Source organism: Ochotona curzoniae, unplaced genomic scaffold, assembly GCF_017591425.1.
Source record: "Ochotona curzoniae isolate NIBS_2020 unplaced genomic scaffold, NIBS_Ocur_1.0 contig_2754, whole genome shotgun sequence".
Lineage (NCBI taxonomy): Eukaryota > Metazoa > Chordata > Mammalia > Lagomorpha > Ochotonidae > Ochotona > Ochotona curzoniae.
This window is the reverse complement of record NW_024465582.1, coordinates 1,830,995-1,851,826: the sequence shown is the minus strand read 5'-3', so window position 1 is coordinate 1,851,826 and position 20,832 is coordinate 1,830,995. Positions and strand designations below refer to the sequence as shown.

The following is a 20,832-nucleotide window of genomic DNA, read 5'->3' as shown; positions in this document are numbered from 1 at the left end:
CTGGGAAGGACAACGGGATGGAAGATCAACAAGTATAAACGCACATGTGCTCAGGGCAGACGCACACCCAGGGCAAAAGCAGCACACGCTTTCCCAGGAAAGTGAAACGTGAGGGATTTGTGTAGATGTTCAAAGGGGTCTTGATCCCTCACGTGGTTAAGAATTCTTCAAGCAAAAGCATCAAGGGATCGCCACACCAGCACACTACAGCTTTAAATGAACTACATGCATCTTAAACATATATCTCCCTAGACAAAATGTATTCATGAAAATATGAGTAGCTTACAGTGAAATGCACATAAAAACAGAACTCACTCTCAATAAAACTCAAGAAAAGTAGTTTTAAGTACTTTATGGTCCCATTATAGTTTCTTTAAGTTTTACACCAATCTTAAGCATCTAATGAGATTAGCAAAATCCTTAATCCAGTTCAAAAGAACCCGAAAAGACTAACCTTGTAAATCCAAATAGGTTAGTCCTATATAAGCTGGAAAAAGTGCAGGCCACAGAAAGGGGACCACAAGACCGTGGAGGACACAGCCAGGGGAGCCAGACAGGCTGGACATTTACTGCCAAGCTCGCACTGTTGCTGCCTGTGACGTACATCTAGCTCTCAGTTTCAGAATTCTGAGATGGAGCAGCTCGTCCACGCCACGGTCAACCTTCCCCAAAGCCTGCCCGTCCACGCCACGGTTAACCTACCCCAAAGCCTGCCCGTCCACGCCACGGTTAACCTACCCCAAAGCCTGCCCGTCCACGGTTAACCTACCCCAAAGCCTGCCCGTCCACGGTTAACCTACCCCAAAGCCTGCCCGTCCACGGTTAACCTACCCCAAAGCCTGCCCGTCCACGGTTAACCTACCCCAAAGCCTGCCCGTCCACGGTTAACCTACCCCAAAGCCTGCCCGTCCACGGTTAACCTACCCCAAAGCCTGCCCGTCCACGCCACGGTTAACCTACCCCAAAGCCTGCCCGTCCACGGTTAACCTACCCCAAAGCCTGCCCGTCCACGCCACGGTTAACCTACCCCAAAGCCTGCCCGTCCACGCCACGGTTAACCTACCCCAAAGCCTGCCCGTCCACGGTTAACCTACCCCAAAGCCTGCCCGTCCACGCCACTTCCCAATGAAAACAGATTGGACCAATTCGCCTAGAATCTACAAGTTCTCCCTTGGCACTGACTGACCCCTGGCCTACAACAGCTGAAGCTTCTGGAATCACATCGTCAGTCAACCTTCACATTCCCTTTCAATTAATGTAAGGTAATTCTTAAGCACAAATTATTTAGATTCAAATGTTTTTGTTTTCATGCTAGCATTGCTTGGGATATCTTTATGCGTCATCTGAATTTCAGTCTGTTTCCAACGAGCAGAGATGAACACAGAAGTCATGCTGGACTCTGCACTGGCCGCGTGGCACCCGTGGCACGCGTGGCACCCGTGTCGGCTCAGGGAGCTCCTGCCCGTGACTTCCTCGTCACTGTCTCTCCTGGCAGTTCTCTGGGAATTTCTAACACACAGCTCCATCCTCCCCAATCCTACATATATATTTTTAGTGAGAGCAATAAACGCCAAGTTAGTGGCCAGACAGCAGTAAGGTGTGTGGCCCTGAGCTACAGAAAGCACGAGGTCGGGGAGACTTCCTCAGACCCCATTCAGTGTCTTACAACGTTTCGTCTTATAACAATTCATAGTCACATCCACGTGGGAAACATGGTCTCAGTGAAAACACCATTGTGAACTTACTATTTTACCCTATAAAAAACTCTGTGATTTTAAAATCACAGTTATTGCTTTTAAGACAGAAGTGCATACAAGAGGAGTAATCACCTAGGGTCATACACAAGCAGAGGTGTTAGGGCGCACAGTGCTGGGGCACGGCCTGTCACACACAAGCAGAGGTGTTAGGGTGCACACTGCTGGGGCACACACGGCCTGTCACACACAAGCAGAGGTGTTAGGGTGCACACTGCTGGGGCACGCACGGCCTGTCACACACAAGCAGAGGTGTTAGGGTGCACACTGCTGGGGCACGGCCTGTCGCCCGTAAGAGCGGTGCTCAGTGGGAAGCAGCACACACACGCCAGTGGCTCCTCCCCACCCCGGGTCCTGCTCCAGCACGGTTCTTTCCGACCTGGGCCTTTACACACACACCTGTGACTCCACATGCCACTCCAGCGCCATTCTTTCCGACCTAAGCCTTTCCTTAAACTCTGTCTTGAGACAACATACTACAGGTCTGTGACTCCAGGCCCTGCCTGACCTTACCGCTGTCTGTCTTTTGTACCCAGCACATCTAGTGAACTGATAACCTGTAATCTAATGAGAAAATCCATACTTCATGAAAGTATGGATCATACAAGCATATACAGACCTAACAAAAACTTAAAAAAAAAAAAAAGGCCTTTAACACAAAGCGTTTATTATAACCTGGCTTTTTTGCAGCTCTGTACCAGGGCAACACGGAATCTCCCAAATCGTTCCAATACTCCACAAAGGTTCTGATATACTCACTTCTATCTATGCTGCCGTACGAATCACTGGAGATCTGTGTTCCAATATGTCTCAATTCTAAAAACACACAGGAAAACAATTAAAACAAAACCATCGCACAATGAAGTAGTTTCCAAATAACTATTACCTAAACACTTACCCTTTTCATTCTTCTGTTTAGAAAATTCATCAAGCCTTTCCTGTGAAAACAAAACACTAATAATGTTTACGCTGCATACGATTACAGACACTCTGACTATGTAAAAGGTGGGACTTCACAGGTCAATGAGACTGGTCATCAGGGCCCTGTGTCTCACATCAGCTGCAGTCAGACACAGCAGAGTGCCGGAGTCAGGGATCAGCATGCGCACACTGCTGGATCAGGGATCAGCGTGAGCACACTGCTAGATCAGGGATCAGCGAGAGCACACAGATGGATCAGGGATCAGCGAGAGCACACTGCTGGATCAGGGATCAGTATGAGCACACAGATGGATCAGGGATCAGTATGAGCACACAGATGGATCAGGGATCAGTGTGAGCACACAGATGGATCAGGGATCAGCGTGAGCACACTGCTGGATCAGGGATCAGCGTGAGCACACTGCTGGATCAGGGATCAGTGTGAGCACACAGATGGATCAGGGATCAGTATGAGCACACAGATGGATCAGGGATCAGTGTGCGCACACTGCTGGATCAGGGATCAGTGTGCGCACACTGCTGGATCAGGGATCAGTGTGCGCACACTGCTGGATCAGGGATCAGTGTGAGCACACTGCTGGATCAGGGATCAGCGTGAGCACACTGCTGGACCAGGGATCAGTGTGAGCACACAGATGGATCAGGGATCAGTGTGAGCACACTGCTGGATTAGGGATCAGTATGAGCACACTGCTGGATCAGGGATCAGTGTGCGCACACTGCTGGATCAGGGATCAGTATGAGCACACAGATGGATGAAGGATCAGCGTGAGCACACTGCTGGATCAGGGATCAGCATGCGCACACAGTTGGATCAGGGATCAGCATGTTCACACTGCTGGATCTGGTACCTGTGTCTTCTTAAATTCCTTTTCGAGTATTTTCTTTTCATTTCTCAGTTGCTTGAAGTCCTCAGTCTGCCTGACAGCAGCCTCTTTATGTAAAAGGTACAACAAAGCAAGAAAGAAAACCAATTTACTAACATTACTACCATGGCAAATGAAACACTTAAAACCTAATCCAGCACACATGCTTTGTTAAAATTCTGAAACAGTTATTATAAAGTTACCATTGCTTCAGAATTTTAATAGCCTGGACTAAAAACAGGAATGTGTATTTTTAAATGCTGTTTATATATCGCTTCTTGGCCTTTTACTAAGATCAAGTGTAAATGCTGTTTGTAAAGTTAGAATTGGAGCAAAGCTTAACATAGTCACCAAACCACACAGCAATTGCAGCTTCTTCTGGTCCAAGATCATTTCACTGCACAACAGAAAGATGCCACTATTCTTCCATTTCAATAACAGCAGCAACCTTCAACTCTGGCCAATCTTTTCAACAAGCACCTCCAAAAAATGTCTACTGTGTCCTGGAATTCCCTTCAACAAGGTAATCGATTCTAAACCCACACTACTCTAAGCTAACAGAACCCATGTGCCCTTTAGGTATCTTTTCAGCGCTCTGCAGCTTCAGTAAAGTCCTTAACACAGGCTTTAGTTCTAGACTACTTACTACTAGGAGTCTGGTCACTACTGACTTTCCATGAGATGCACTATGTAACTGCGAAGGACACCAGCTGGGCCCAGGTTTGTCACCCAGTGGCCAGGACATCACCTACCCAGCGCTCCGCTTCCCCTCCAGCTCCCTGCTAACGCACTGTGAGGGCGGCAGGGCCGCAGGTGCACGGTCTCGTCACCCACGCAGGGGACCCACACAGAGCCCCTGGCTTCTGCATTTGGCTTGGCCCGACCCCGGGCACCTCGGTCACTTGCAGAGACCACGCACTGCTCACTTTGTTTCTTTTCCGACCTCCAACCCAACGCCCTGCTTCACAATACAATGAGCGTATCAATCCCACCAAATACACAGAACTAACGAGCTTGAGAATGTCGCTTCTTGGTAATCATTTTTTTAAAAAAGATTTATTTATTTTATTGGAAAGTCAGATATACAGAGAGGAGGAAAGACAGAGGAAGATCTTCCATTTGTTGATTCACTCCCCAAACAGCCTCAACAGCTGGAGCTGAGCCAATCTGAAGCCAGGAGTCAGGAGCCAGGAGCCTCTTTTGGGTTTCCTACACGGGTGCAGGTCTCAAAGCTTTAGGGCATCCTCGACTGCCTTCCCAGGCCACAGCAGGGAGCTGGATGGGAAGCAGGGACTAGAACCAGCATCCTTATGGAATCCCGGCCAGTGTAAGGCGAGGACTTCAGCCACTAGGCTACTGTGCCAGACCTGGTAATTTTTTTTTTTTATGCCATTTCACTTACTGGGGGAAATGTTTTTGTTACAGGAAAAAGAAAGGCTACCTCTCACTTTGCAAACACTATTGTGAATATTGCATAAACGCACAAGCATACAGCCTTCCAAAAACACTTCCTCAGTGATTATCTGCACTCACCAGCAAGGGAAGACAGTACTTACACAGAACATAGTAATGCACTTCCTGTATGCAGTCAACAATCAAAGCAGAAAAAAATGTTTCCTAAGTATTTACAGTTTAAGAAAAAAATGCAGCTCAGTCTAGACAAATCAGTAACTAGAAACAGGCTGAGCGACCACTATTCGGCTGAGTCCCTGAGGCAATTCAAAGGACATTTTTAGTTCACATGCAAAATGAACACTCAGCATCTGGGAAGGGGTGCACTGTGAATACAGAGGTTGGAAACCCACAGGGATCAAGATGGTCAGTGGAGGGCCCAGCACAATGGCTCAACCGGCTGCGGCTCCTCTTGCAAGTGCTGGAATCCCACAGGCGTTAGTTTGTGTTGCTGCAGCCCCACTCCCCGTCCAGCGCCCTGCTTATGGCCTGGGAAAGCAGTGGAGGACGGCCCAAAGCCTTGGGACCCTGCACCCGCCTGGGAGACCTGGAGGAGGATACCAGCTCCTGGGTTTAGACTGGCTTAGATCTAGCCAGTGCAGCATTTGGGGAACAAACCAATGGGTAGAAGACCTTTCTCTCTCTCTCTTCCTCTCTGTATATCTGGCTTTCCAATAAAGAGAAATACATCTATAAAGAAAACAAAACAAGAGCCAGTCACAGGAAAGAAAGCAGCTGTGTGCAAGGCCCGCTCCCCTCCCTGCCGCCACGGCCACCTCCTAGCTGCAGAATCGGGAGAAAAGGCCGAAGTTGACACACCAAGTTCCTCTGCGGCTCCCTTCAGAAAGCACTGCCAGCTGGCGTGGCTCAGAGGCTAGGTCCCAGCTGGCGTGGCTCAGAGGCTAGGTCTAGCCGGACAAGCCCCAGTGACGGGAACTCCTCAAAATTAATCAATAAGTGCACTACAACTGTGCAAATACATCATGCTCTTTACACTAGAAGTAATAATCTTTCATCCCATTAGGAAGAGCAAAAGTGAGAAAGCTCCATGGGATTCAAATTCCAAAACTTACTCAGGTCATTAGCAGCTATTTTTAATACATTACAGTAAGAAGTGCTCTGATTCCGAGTGCACTATGACGTCAGCAGTTTGGCAGTTGCCCTGCACAAGCCCACCTGGTGTCTGAGCAAGCATGCCGTTCGCGACCCACACTTCTTCCCAATACGACCCCTGCCACAGTCACCCAGGGAGGTACCACCGAAAACCATGACCAGGGGCAGCACTTTGATAACAAACCCACGTGGCACAGCCGCAGGCCCCACCCCAGGCCGTCTGAGTTCCAGCTGCCCTCCACACTCAGCCACGTGTTTACAGTCCACCAGCCACAGGACAGCCCGAGTGACGCCTAGGCTCCTGGTTTCAGCCTGGTGAGCGAACGAGCTGATGAAAGGCCTTTCTCTCTTCTGAGTAAAATACTAAAAATGGTTCCCACAGCTCTGGAGCAGGGCCTTGGGCTCAGCGGGCAGCCTGGAGACACTGGAGGGCATCTGCATCCCACGGCACTGCCAATGCCAACTTCCCGCTAATGCACACCTCGCGAGGTGGCCAATGAGAGCTCCTGGTGCCTGCCTCCCATGCCTGTGGAGGACCTGCCGTGAATTCTCAGCTCCGAGCTCCTGCCCGGCCCACCTGACCCCGTGGGCATTTAGGGGAGTAGCGAAGAAGGGGAGGAAAAGCTGCTTCTCTGTCTGCCTCTCACACAAAACCAAATGACAACAGCAGCAGAGCGCATGGCACCCGCATCCTGTGCTCCAGTCAGTTACCTTCGAGCTTCTTCACCTTCGCTTCCAGTTTCTTCTTCCTAGTAACAAAGTGCAGGAATTAAATGGTGAGAGCAGTGCGCAGGACAGAGCATTCCAGCTCATGAGACAGACACATGTATTTACTGAATGGATGTGGTTTGTACAGCACACATTTCTGGCCACAGTATCACAACAAGTGGGGTTATTGGCAATTGTTCTGAGAGAAGAATACATTTCATAAAGAACAGTGACTGCGTCATGTTGAACACTGAACGGCTCAACAACCAGCGGGAGTTCCTCTCTGAAGCCCAACCACCAACCACCCCAGCTACGCCAGGAGCACCTCTGAGGCCTGGCCTACGTGTTACCCACAAGGTGGCCACTCAGGGTCGGCGTGACTCCCGAGGGACACGCGAGAGCAGTGGCTGCAACACTGAGCTGGCCTCTGCAGGGCATGGCGCACCGGTCCCCTGCAACGACGCCGAGCATGCCACAGGGACAGCTCTGTGCTTGCTTCGTTCAGAACAGGAACAGTCACGAATCTCAAAACTACATCAAGAGGATGCTTTTGAGTGGCCTTTCCTGCTAATGGTAACAAGAGACCCATTCCACAGGTTTTCTGGAAAGTCCTGGTATAACATAAGGACTGAGTAACACATTCTACAGACATGCATGCATGCGTCAAGTTCATTCTTCATGCAGCCCTTTAGCCCACAGAAGCCTTCAGAGTAGACATTTTCCGTTTAACGGACACGGAGAGCCTAGTTCAGGCTCACACAGCTAGCTGACCATGGCCGGGGGGCCCCCAGAGCAAGCAGCGGCGCTCCCCGGGACGCCTGCCCAGTCACGGGGCACGCACTCACTGAGCGTCAGTCCTGAGGCACTCCTCCTTCACACGCGTGTACTCCTGCTGGGTGTCCTGGTACAGCTTGAGAGAACTCTAGGGGCGAGAGCACAGGGAGGTCAGCTGAGCATCGGCGCCTGTCCACTGCCTGAGCCTCACCTCCCCTCTAAGCGCGTGATGAACCAAATGCAGGAAATCAAAGCACAGCTCATACACTGGGTGATCAACCATTCCCAGCAAGTGTAACAGATTAGCATAAACCAAGTAAAAACTGTAAAATCTAAAATAATATACTAATCAAGATCATTCCAGACCCTCACCATATTTGAATTTGAATAGCTACTGTCTCTATTAACTGACACTGCACATATCCTAGAGAAATCTTGAACTAAACAAATGTTGTTTATATTATTATGGGGAAATACCAAGGACCACACCTCATTTCCTCACAGTAACTCAGGGAACAGTGCACACGGATCAGAGTGCTGACGGGCAGCGGGAGGCGGACACGGCAATGAGGACAACATCACGACAGAGCGTGTGGGGCCTCGGTCCTGAGCCTTCACTGTCCCCCACCCCCCCCCTTTTTTTTTTTTTAACAAATGAGGAGTCTGAGAGACAGTTTGGCAAAGTTGCAGTGCCAAAGTGGCTCATCAGGGGACACCTGAAGGTCTGTGTCCAGTGTGCCGGTTCCTTCAGGTAAGGCTGGAGAGATCGTGCAGTCGGGGCTAGACAGGGCCAAACGCCGTGATTTTCGGCTAATGCGTACCCAGATCACGCCCTGGCAGTCCTGACAGCACAGCAGGAAGACCTGGCGCGGGAGAAATCGAGTTCTTTGCCCTCCTCTTTCACATCAATAGTTCCCCTAGTTTTAAACTTGGATTTTAACATTGAAGCTCAAAAACAAAACAAAACACACCAAAGTACAAAAGTCATTTAATGCAAGACAGCTAAAACCAAATACACAGACATTAGCTTGCAGCAGCCACTAGGGCAGGCCGTTCCGGGCGCACGAGCAGCGGGGCAGGTGCAGCTCCCGCCCGCATCTCTGCCCGCCCATCCTGACCGGTCTGGGCTGCACAGTGAGTTCACACACCTTCTTCTCCTCCAGCTCTGCCTTTAAGGAGCCCAGTTCTTCCTGACACTTCTGCAGAGGAGAGATTTTCTGAAGCATCTGTTCCACCTGGTGATGCAGAGTACTGTTTTCTCTGGAAGCGGACAAGGCACACACTGTTAACCACGGAATCGGTAAGCACACGCACTGATGATCTTCACGACTCACTTCCCCATTTCTCAGGCATAAGCCTGTTTGTAACAAAAGCAACCAAAAGCACCCTGAAAACCACGTTTAGCAGATCCTCAATCTGCTGGGGCAGAGGGCAACAAGCCCTGAACGTGGCTTCTGCAACTGTAAACCCCTCCCTGCCACCACCCTCCCACCTTCCTGTAGATGCTCAATGTAACCAGAACATGACGCACTGCTAACACTCTAAGCGAGCCTACTCCGAACTGTTTAAAACAACTCGAGGCAGGGACCTGCACGGTGGCTCTATTCGCTAAGGCTCCGCCTGCAAGCGTCAGCATCCGATACGGATGCCAGTTTGTGTCCTGGCTGCTCCACTTCCGATCTAACCCCCTGCTGTGGCCTGCAAGAGCACGGGAGGATGGTCCAAAGCGCTGGGACCATGCACTTGCGTGGGAGACCCAGGAGCTCTTGGCTTTGGATTGGCTCAGCTCCAACCATTGCAGCCATCTGGGGACTGAACCAGAGGAGAGATCTTCCTATCTTTCCTTCGCTCTGTAAATCTGCCTTTTCAATAAAAATAAATAAATAAATAAAAGACTATTCAGTTAAAAAAATAACATGGGATAAACAACGACATTAACAGTCGGATACATGTTGACAATAACAAGAAAGGAATTGCTCTTGCTAACAATGTCATCAGTAAACAGCCAAGGAGCCAAATGCCACACTGGTGACTGAAGCCACGAGTCTCAAATCTGCACAATCTAACGATTAAATAAAAGCCACCCTTCATGCCTGAGTGCCAAAGCCACGCTCAGCACTGCGCAGCAATCCTCAAATCTGAGTGCAGTCTGGCCTGATCGACCCCCTTTCCAGCTCCACCCTTCAAGCAACAGCAAAGGCAGCTCACCTTCGTGCAAACTGCAGCTGTGACACTTGTTAAAGAAAATGCCGAGATTCTTCAGTCAGCTCAAGATAAAACTCACTCTACAATGTAATCATTTTGCTTAACAGACACGCAGGCAAAATCATGAGTCTAGAAGACAATATGCGAGGTTCTAGCTGTAACACAAGACTGTTGATCCTGAGTTACTGACACATTGTTAACGTTTCAGAACAGTGGAAGCCTGCTCTGCTTGGAAGCCTAGAGCACTGCGGGCACCCGGAACCACCCGCAGACCCAGCAGACCCAGCAGATGGCGAGCTGCCTCTCACACAGGTCAGAGACAAATCAAATGACCAAACTCAGTAACAGTAGCTGAACCTGACGCTATAGATTATACTACAGAATCAACCTGTGGAATTCAAGAGTAACATTCTATTCTCTTGAAAAAATTACTGATAATTTTTATTGAAATTTTCTATGGCCAGTTTGCAAAAACAACAACTTCAGTGCCAGCTTACCTGCCATAATTACTTCAAAAAGCTTATGGCAACTCTCAGAAGTAATATGATCAGCACTTAGCTATCTAAAGTGTTCCTAAAGCACTTTAATATACACTAAATGCTCAGCGCAGTACTAGTGTATTTGCATTTATATTTAAGTGCACTGTAAATGCATTTATAGTTCAAAGAATTGACAGGTCCAACAAATAAGGTACTTGAGGTTTTAACAGCCTATTCTGCACATACAGATTCAGATATTCAAAATCAATCTCAGTAATAATGTTTTGATTCGTTGCTCTCATTACATGAATTTAGAGTGACGCACTGACACACCGCTCAGGAGGTACACCATCCACAGGACTGCACAGCCCGCACGTGAAGCTGAACTTGGCACACCGCGGACGGAGCGTGACCCGCACACGGCAGAGCGGCTTTTCATTTCCAAGGGCAAGAACTCAAGGAAGGGGACCATGATCAGTGTCAGAATGTGTTACATACACCTTCCCCTCAGTAAGCCCTCGGCAGACGCAGGCTGGACTGGATCAAGGCAGCTAGATGCCAGAGCGGGGATACGGAGCTATTCTTTCTCTGTACTGCTGTGGACATACATGTCATTTTTTTACAAATCAAAAAGAATTTAAGTCAATTTCCCAACACTGTAAATGTTCTCCTAGTACAACTTGAGCAGAGAAAAGCTAACAGACAGCATCATTAGCTACCGATTGCTTAAGCCCAAGGGACACACACCCCACGACGTGAAAAGCTCAGGGGCACGCTGAAGCAATTCACGTCCCAGGTCAAAACCCGACCCGTCCCAGGGCCTCATCTTCCAACTGCCTCTGCCAACACGAGATGTGCCGGCTGTTCCTTCTTGTGCTGTCGAGCTGATCTCCCCGCTGGCCTTCCACAAGGTGACTTTAAACTATTCACATTTCTTCAGAGGTTACATCAATTTCAGACCAAAATTCAAAAGGAAAAGCAAGAAAAAGGATATCATCACATTTCTTCTGATATTCCGTTAACAGATTACTGTAATAAAGGAAAGGTTACTGAGGTTACTGTCTTATCCAGAACGCATACTTTAATAAATCCATGTTTCAGGTCCTGCAGACCCCAGGTCCGGCCTCCCTCCCCAGGTTCCCTGAAATGAACGTTTGCCAAGCCACACAAGCTCCTCAACTCTCCCCCGCACGCACTACGGCCTTTACAGCCCTTTCTGAGCAATACTGCAGAAATTTTAAAATAGGAAATCCAGCTTAACTTTGTAGAAGTACTATAAAATATCAAACACTGTGAGGACATTTCAGGTCTGGTCCCAAACTAAGGTTTTAAATACAGAAAAGGATTTTTAAAAATCCCAACTTTGCAAAAAACTTTCTAGTAATGCACAAGATTTATCTCAAAGATCTGTGAGCCACCAACAAGAGGTTTAAGCTGCTGCCAGTTTTATTACAATCAGCACCTGACCCCAACAGGCATCCAGGGGAGAAACTCCAGCTCCCCACTCAGCCCCACGCCCACGACCCCCGGCTCGCCCTCGGCCCCGCGCCCACGACCCCCGGCTACCCCCTCGGCCCCGCACCCACGGCCCCCGGCTCGCCCCTTGGCCCCGCGCCCACAGCCGACACAGGCTTCCCCTCGGCCCTGCGCCCACTGCCCCCGGCTCCCCCTCGGCCCCCTCAGCCCCGCGCCCACGACCCCCCGGCTCGCCCCTCAGCCCCGCGCCCACAGCCGACACAGGCTCCAGCCCGGTAGTTATGCCAAACACATGCACATGTACTTACTCTGTATTGATGATTTTCTGTTTCAAGGTAATTAATGCATCAACATACTCATTCAAGTTCTGAAAGAATAAAAAGCTACAATCAGCTATTTTTTTTACCACATGCAATTAACTTCAATAAACTATTATTTATACTGCATGTGAACACACACGTGTCATGGTTCTAGCCCATGCCACCTATGTCTAACGCTCTGAGACCAGTAACAATCCTCTGCCAGTAATGCAGCTCAAGACACTTTGCACACAGCCAGTAAGAATAAACTACTGAATTTCACAAATTATTATCCTCAATCTTCACTCTTTCATTTCTGAAAAGATATATGGCATCTTAGAAGACAAACACAAAAGTTATACAAAATGCCAGCACAATAACTAAAACAATTACTGGAGGAGACAAACAGGAATGTTAAAATGGGGCCAACATTAAAATAAAAACTAACACATCATTTCCAGGATCTGTATACATCACGGGGACCAGACACTAATCGGACTGAGCATCAGGGCTGTGTTTAATACCCCGGCGATTCACAAACCAATGTTTTGCTTTGTTTTTCAGATTTATTAACTCATTTGCAAAGGTTACAGGGAGAGGGAGGTAGAGAGAGGAGGAGGCAGGGAAGGGGTAAAGCAAGGAGTCAGGGAGGGAGATGACCTTGGATCCGCTGGCTCATTCCTCAGAGCGCTTTTTCCAGGTCTCCCAGGAGAACAGCAGGTGTGTAGGCACTGGGCCATCTTCTGCTTTTCCCAGGCCATCAAGAGGGAGTTGGATCAGAAGTGGGGCAGCCAGGACATGAACCCACTCCCACGAGGGCTGCCAGCCTCTCACAGTACTGTACCCCGCTTCCTGTTTTCTCAGCGCCTCCTTTTCCCATCAGCAGATGCTTCAGAAACAACACAACTGGAAACAGCACGGCAGCAGCCTTGCCCATGCGATACAATGATCTATCAGCAGCAATATCCGCTGATTTTCTCAAGACTCTTTTCTAAGTAAATCAATTAATTTTGTCAGTTACAGTAATCAGTCTTTATCATAATCCACACTTGCTCTGCACTTATTGCAATGTCTACAAAGACAAAAAGCTACATATTAAAATACATGTAAACAAAGCTCTTACAATCCTATCAGCAATCAAAACTGGTTACTCCTAAAATTCCGGGGCACTTTCAGCACCATTACAATCATGTACACCAGCCTGGATGTACCAGAAGTACCATCTGTTCTGGAAGGGCACTGTGGCCGTGGCAGCCTGCAGCAGCACGTCCAGGCTGTCCGGCACAGCCCGCACAGCGCTGCCATGGCGCGTCAGGCCACACCGGCTGAGCTAAGCAGGCCTTCCCCCGTGTGACACCTCCGGCGGCCTTCATGACAACGGTGGCTAAGCAGCTCTCCTGATCACTTCTGGCTGTTCCCTCTCACCACAGCTTGCTGCTTGTGGACAGGGCTCCACTTCTGAAGAGAATACTTGGGAACTAGCAATCTCGTATGATACTCATCATTACAATGGCACACAGACGTCTGAGACATGCATACCACCACAGGTTTCATGGTATGCAAGGATGACAGAATTAAAGGACTGCTCTATAAGCTGTTCTTGCTCTCTGATGCCTTTTTTGTAAACCTGTACCTTTAGTTCTTCTGGAACTGATTCTTAGGAATAGTATGACGCAGACTGGTTGTGATAAATGGACTGGTTGGAGTAGCAGTGTACGGAATTCCCAAACTTAAACCAGCCCTGTGCTTTGCGTGCAGTCAGTTCTGCATAGACACAGTGTAAACAAAGCTTTAACGCTATCAGGCAAAATACAGGACATTCTCTTAATAATTTCAAGGCAGAAATTATACACCAGTGCATAAACATATGGACATACACCTGGCATCAAAATGTAAAATTTTCATCAGTAAAAGATATGAGTCTTGGAGCTACCATGTATAAAATACAGGAGATAATAAATTCCTAACATACAAACAATTTAATGAGCAAATTATTAAAAGGCAAATTTATAATCAGAGGAAAGTAGTAAAGGAGTCCAGTATATCAACTGAAGAATCCAGAATGGACATTAAAAACAGACCACATTTTGGTATCAGAAAAATGTAAAGACTAAATGCATTTTTCACCCACTACACTGGAATCGAAGTATCTGAAAGGATGAAAAGAGAATTCATGTGACAGGTGGCAGTGTTTGGGCATTGTGTGTGCGCATGGAGCATATGTGACAATTTGTTCCCCACACTCCTGGTTACGCTGCTGGGATCACGAGCAGGTGCTGGGTCCGCACCCCCACTGCTTTATCTCACATACGTTCTAGAATCTTAACTTCTGTTCATTAATTATGGTAAATCCACTGGCTCTAAAAGTTTATCTATAGGCCTGGATACCTAAGGCCTAAATAAAACACCGACAAAGTCCAGCAATGTTAAGTAACTCATCTGTGGATTACCCTGGTCTATGTCAGTCACTGCAACACCCACTGGTAACAATTTCATTTGATATTTCCTTCGCCCACCTGCCCTCTTCACCCTGTAATAAGATCCCAGCATAACGGTGAACAGCAGGAGTGACAACAGGTGTCTCTGTCTTAAAGCAGAATTAAGTTTGTCCTGCTCCAGATTTTTGATTGAGATTTATAATCTGCTAAAACATTTTATCATGTATAAGTATTAAACAAATTTATGCCTCTGTGTAGTTTAAACCTGTACTTTGCTCCTTTTATAATTAATTATAGTGGATTAATTATAGTATTTGCTGTTTTAAAAAGACGTATTTATTGGGAAGGCAGAGCCAACAGAGAGAGAGAGACCCCACCTGCTAGTTTATTCCCCAGATGGCAGCAACAACCAGATCTGGGTTGGCCAGCCCAAACCAGCATCCAGGAGCCCCAACCTGGCCTCCCAGACGCATGCGGGGGCCCAAGTCCTTGGGTTATCAACTGCCACTTTCCCCAGCAGGAAGCCAAATCAGAAACAAAGCACTCACATATGGGCTGCTGGCAGAGCAGGGACAACTCCACCTGCTGTGTCATAGCAGGTCCAACAAGAGGTTTCCAATGCAGAAACATAACGGTGGATTAACTGCTTAGACACACGGACGGGTTACTTCCACTAGCTTGCTTAGGCTTCTTCCCCTTATCTATATTCATAACTGACACGTTTATGCTTCTTTTGTACTACATCCAATATTCTTACTGCCATTAAACATGGTTCATAAGATGTGATATCTTCTTCAATCAAAAGGAAGGAAGAGGTAAAACAGGAACACCTCTGGGGCACGGGTAACTTTGCTAGTCTGTTACCGGTTAACCCTCACCCTTCAACCCGCACTCTGAATGACCATGGCTGGAAACAGGGTTTTGGAGGGCCAGGCACGTGGGGCAGAGGTTCCAGGATCTCCTAGGATGCTCTGTCCCACACTGCAGGCCTGGGTTCCCGTTCCAGTTTCCTGCTGACACATTCCAGGAGGCAGCAGGTGTCGAGTGCGCACGCGCCTGAGTGCTGGCTGCCCAAGCTTTTGGCTCTGGCTTTGGCTTGGCCTGGCCTTGACTGCTACAAACAGTGGGAGAGTGAACCATGGGGAAGGGGGATTTTCCTTGTCTGTTTCTTCTTTCTCTTCAAAACAAATTTTAAAAACAAACAGGTCTTTGCAAGTCTGATTAGGCTCAAATGAGGCTGTCCTGGGTTCCGCTAGATCCACAGTGAGGCACCTGGGCCGAAAGGTGGAGGTACGCTTGCGCTTTTATTCCTGCCTCAAGCCAGCTGAAGCACAATCCAAGGAATTTTCTTCAAAAGGGCAAAATCCTTAATGATGAGGACAAGATAAAAGTCAACTGGAAATGAGATTCAAGTACAGATTTAAAACTCAAAAAACCAGAAACAGTGAAAATCAACAACAAACTGCAAATCTCCCAGCAACTGTGCTGCAGGGTGAGTGTGGTGGGCAGCACTCAGCCACGGGGGGCACTGCCCACCTCCAGCTCCCGGCCAGCCTCGGGGAGATTACCCTTCCGCCAGCCCACGGGGGGCACTGCCTACCTCCAGCTCCCTCACCCCCCCCACCAGCCCACGGAGGGCACTGCCCACCTCCAGCTCCCGGCCAGCCTCGGGGAAATTACCCTTCCGCCAGCCCACGGGGGGCACTGCCCACCTCCAGCTCCCAGTCAGCCTCGGGGAGCTCACCCCCCGCCAGCCCATTGAGGGCTGGGCTTGCCTCTGATCACTCGTGGCAGGGCTGCTCAACCAATGCCAGGGGCTGAGTAAACACACACATCGCCACATACCGGTCACCTGCTTCTCTCCATTAACTTTGGGACAGCACAGCTGGAAGGAGACACACCTTCTCTGAGACAGGCATCCACAGGGGCGCCAGCTGGAGTCCGGCTACGCCACTTCCAATGTGCCTCCACGCTAACGCACCGGAGGCAGCTGGAGTCCGGCTACTCCACTTCCAATGTGCCTCCACGCTAACACACCGGAGGCAGCTGGAGTCCAGCTGCTCCACTTCCAATGCGCCTCCACGCTAACGCACCGGAGGCAGCAGGAGCTGGCCCGAGTGCGAGGGCTCCACACTCACATGGGAGAACAGAAGGCACTCCAGGCTCTGAACCTGCCCTGCTCCAGCTGCCACAGCCGTTTGGGGAGTGAATCAACCCATGGAAGACCTTTCTGTTTCTCCCTCTCTCTCTTTGTAACTGCCTTCCAAATATTTTTTTTTCTTAAATGACTTCAGTTCAAAAAAACCATTCCAGAAAGTAAAGCAAAACAAACAAGAGAAAGAAGCAACTTGTGTTAGAGCAATAGGCAGAGTCCCAGAGAAAGAGACAGCTAAGAAATTTTGATATTCAAGAAGCAATCCTCAGCTGAAGACAAAAGAGCCCAAACTAAAAGCAGGCAGCACAGTTCAAACAAAATCCAGACCACGAAATGTCAGCACACAGTTTAATGACATTATAGTCAGGCAGGCTGCTGAAAGAACCCCAGAGAAAAACCCAACGAAGCAAGTGCGGTAAAGAATCTGGAATCAGAAAGGTTGCAGACCAACATGAGCTGGGAACTTGAGCCTGGGAGAGCAAGCTCTGCACACCCCGGAGGAGAGTGCATTCCGAGGCAGAGTCTGCACCCTCTCCAGTCTGAACTCCCAGGGGGGTTCCCAGGGAGGACCGGTCTCTGCTAGGAGCAGCACAGACAGGGTGGACGCAGGACAGCGCTGGCGGACGACGCCCAAGGCAGGTGAGCAGCTGGCAGTGACTGGCCAGTCCCCCAGACCAACAGGGTGCTCCAGGGTGTTTAGGCTCAACTGGCAGAGAATCGCAAGTATTTGGTTTGCTTAGGCATTTAAATGATACTTAAAGTAGAACCAATTCCGCCTTTTTCTTTACTCTCAACCAAGTCCTCCGTGACCCCTACCTTGCCGGCCTGCTTCCAGGTGCTGCTCGGTCCTGTCAAGGACCGTGCCACAGAAAGCACGCCAACTGCAGGCTCCAATCCACACATCTGGATTCCAATTCCTCAACCACAACTGCTGGCTGAGTGATCTTGGGCAAATTCCACCAACCTCCCCTGGCCTCCACACTACTTGGGCAGACAGGGACCCGAGGCACACAGGAAGCTAATGGCTGCATGGTGTTGGGGGTCACTAGGATGAGCAGGCAAGTGTTGGATAAGTGAGTAAGCACTCCCACTTTCAGGATGCAACGTTCACCTAAAGCTGCAGGAGCAGTTACTAACCACACAGTGGAGGACAAGGCAGCCACGCACGGGACAGCTCAGCTCTGAGCAGCACACAAATGCTGTGGCTGGGACCGCACCGAGCAGGTGCAAAGGCCAACCTAGCCCACACGACATTCACGCTAACGCACAGGACGAGCCCTAAGCTGTGAAAGCTGCAGGGTGTGCTTGGGCAGAGGGCACGTCGGGTTTTTCTGGGAGCTGTACTTATCCACACACACGGATGTGGCCACGCTCTGCAGAAGCAAGCCCCAGGTTAACGGGGTTCGGCCCTCGAGGCCGAGCTCTGCTGAGGTTTATCCCAGCAGTGCTGCGCTCACTGGGGATCCAGCGTATCGTACCAGACCGCTTAGGGCCAGATGTGTATCAGAACTTGGAGGGATTTTGGGGGGTTGGTGAGAAGGAAGGGATTTTGCAATATTTACGCTGGCTTTGCCAGTTGACCACCTACCCCTAATTCAAAAAATCTTAAATTTCACCTTCAGAAAGTTAAGGATTTCAGTGGTGCAATTTCTCTCAATTCTTTCCTATCTTCTAAATACTACTCTTTTTTTTTTTGGCCTTCTAGATATTTCCTCAAGACAATACAGTATGGATCCACAAATACAATTCCCACAGATGCCGATTCTCGGACAGAGTGGGCCAGGACAGGGCAGACAGCCTTGGCCAGGAGCAAGCCAGAAGGCCTAGGTGCTGAAAGCAGACTGCCAAGTCAGTCAGCAAGGCTGGGAGGAGTGACAAGCCACCTGGCTGGCTGCAGCCACGCCTCTGCACCTACAGAGAAAATACCTCAAGGGAGAAAGAAGCAAAATCCCTGCTGGTCCTAAGCGCGCACAGACTTGTTTCCTTGCCATTTCCTCAATGGAGTAGTACCAAGATCGTATCAGCAACCACCATGACCTCGCATGGCTTCAGGGCCAGGAAAGCCCGGGTGCAGCTTGTGTGTACACACTGTATTCTGGTACCTGAAGAACATCCCAGAACCAACGCTCCATGGACCTGAGGGGCAACCTGACATTCCAAGCTCACAAACAGGCTGGGCCCAGCATTCCTGCCCCTTAGACTGCCCACGGCAGGGCCGGGGTTGGCAGGTCTGAGGGCACACTCCTCAGAAGGCACGGCTTCAAGGCGTGCCCTTAGCTGGCATCTAGGAACAGACTCGGAGGGCTCTGTCCCTCCACTTTTCCTGCTTACAGTGGCTGACTGTCCCTCCTTGGACCATGCAACGAGGCTTATGCCAAACACCTGCTCATCCTCGCAGAGCCTGCAATGGGGGTGTGTGCTGAACCCCATCCCCCTGACTTGGGCTCCAGGTCTCCAAAAAGCTTCCAGCTGCATGCAGGCTGGCACAACATGTGGGACGATGCAGCTCAACGTGACTCCCGGGCAGAGACGTCCAGAAACGCATGCTGGCTTCCCGCGGACTTGGCCCACGCACCTGCTCTCTCTGCTGCCTCCTGTCTCCTCTCCTATAACAGCGTGCGCAAGGCGTCCTTCCCGTGGCTTCCAGAGCTCCACGGCCCCACGGCGACTGCCTTTCCACTCCACAGTCACATCAACCGTGGCAGTCGTACCCTCCTGTTCTTGCCTGTGTCCCTAACCCACGCCTCTCCGCTCCTGTCTGGGGAGGACACTCCAAAACCCCTGGAAATGTTCAATTAACAGACAAGTTTCTTTGGCCAGTTTCCTTTTGACACACATCTCTCATGAGCTTCCGGAAGACTCCTTGAGACCCAAAGTATACACCAGCCACAAACACATCACTAGCCAGAAGCGCACACTATCTTTGCAGGAATTACAACTCCGTGAGCATGCATTTGCCTAATAAGAAAACACTTCCTAGTTAGTGTGTCTGCAGAAAACAGGCTTTAAGTTTCGAACAACAAAGTTCAAACCTTCGGCAAGAAGTCCTGCGTAAAGTTCAAACCTTTGGCAAGAAGTCCAGCGTAAATTCCCGTAAGCAAGCCTCAAACGAGGGCGGCCCAACACCGACCGAAACTGGTGGGCGTGTTCCCAACGCTCCCGGGTGCCCCTGCTCCCTGCCACCACGGGAAGCCCTTTGCACGTGCTCCCTGCACCCCTCCACCTGCCCAGCCACTCCTTCTCCGCATTGGACTCTGCAAGAAGCCCACTGCAGCCAGGGCACCACAGCGCATCCCGACGGCCTCGTCGTGTTCTTCCCAACACACACAGCCTCCCACGGCCCTAACCGGCACACAGACACCTCACCTGGAGAGACCAGCCCTGTCCTGCGACGCTAAGGCGTCCTCCACGGTGCCTGGCAACACCTGGGGAGCCAGCCACCTCCGGGGTGACAAAGCCAAGGAGTTCTGTGGACTCCGGCCTGCCCCAGGCAGGGAGGATCTTTCAGCCGTGCAGCCCGCCGTCGGGGACCCGAGCAAGCACAGGCGACCCGGGCATGCTAACTCGGCTGAGCCCGACGGACCCCAGGCCTTGTCCGTGACACGCCACGTCCCACCTCCTCGCGACAGACCAGGGCCTTGCTCCGCGGGAGGCCCCGCTCCTCGGCACCGCACCTGTCACCCGGGACGTGCAGCGCTCCGCTGAGAAGCAAGCCAGGAAGCCGCGCGCCGCCTCCTCCCAGCACGAGCCCAGCGAGGAAGAGGAGGGCGAGGGGCTGCGTGCCTCCCTCGCGCCCAGGCCCCCCGCGCCCCGCGCCGCACCTGCTGCAGGGAGGCGCAGCCCTGACACCGCGAGAGCCCCGCCGCCGGCCCGGGCGCCGCCGGGTGGGTCTCGCCCGGCATCATGGTGCCGCCTCCGGGCTCAGGCACCCCCGGCCGCGGGCCTGCCTCGCCCCCGCCGCCGCCCGCCGGGCCGCTCGCCGCAGGGCCCGCGCCGGGCCATCCGTGCACCGAGGTCCCCGTGGAGCTGGCGCTGGGACACCGAGCCGCTCCCCGGCGCGACGCCAGCCAGCCAGGACCCGGCCCCGCCCCGGCCGGCGCGCAGGGCTGGCCGCCGCGCTGCCTGCACACAGCGGCGAGCGGAGCCGCGCGGCGCGGTGCACAGGATGCGC

General features: G+C 50.7%; 1 protein-coding gene across 1 annotated transcript in view; it reads right to left on the bottom strand.

The window, feature by feature from the left end:
- The window catches only part of ICE1 (interactor of little elongation complex ELL subunit 1), a 43,865-nt gene extending 23,276 nt beyond the window's left edge, over positions 1-20,589 (bottom strand). The window contains exons 1-10 of the mRNA XM_040977383.1: positions 20,483-20,589; positions 12,078-12,136; positions 11,288-11,322; positions 9,818-9,836; positions 8,758-8,869; positions 7,681-7,757; positions 6,839-6,876; positions 3,548-3,630; positions 2,653-2,692; positions 2,514-2,570 (exon numbers count right to left, since the gene is read on the bottom strand). Of these exons, the coding sequence (XP_040833317.1) occupies positions 2,514-2,570; positions 2,653-2,692; positions 3,548-3,630; positions 6,839-6,876; positions 7,681-7,757; positions 8,758-8,869; positions 9,818-9,836; positions 11,288-11,322; positions 12,078-12,136; positions 20,483-20,566 (604 nt within the window). The 5' untranslated portion in view covers positions 20,567-20,589. The remainder of the gene's footprint in view (positions 1-2,513; positions 2,571-2,652; positions 2,693-3,547; positions 3,631-6,838; positions 6,877-7,680; positions 7,758-8,757; positions 8,870-9,817; positions 9,837-11,287; positions 11,323-12,077; positions 12,137-20,482) is intronic.
- Positions 20,590-20,832: the final 243 nt, after the last annotated feature.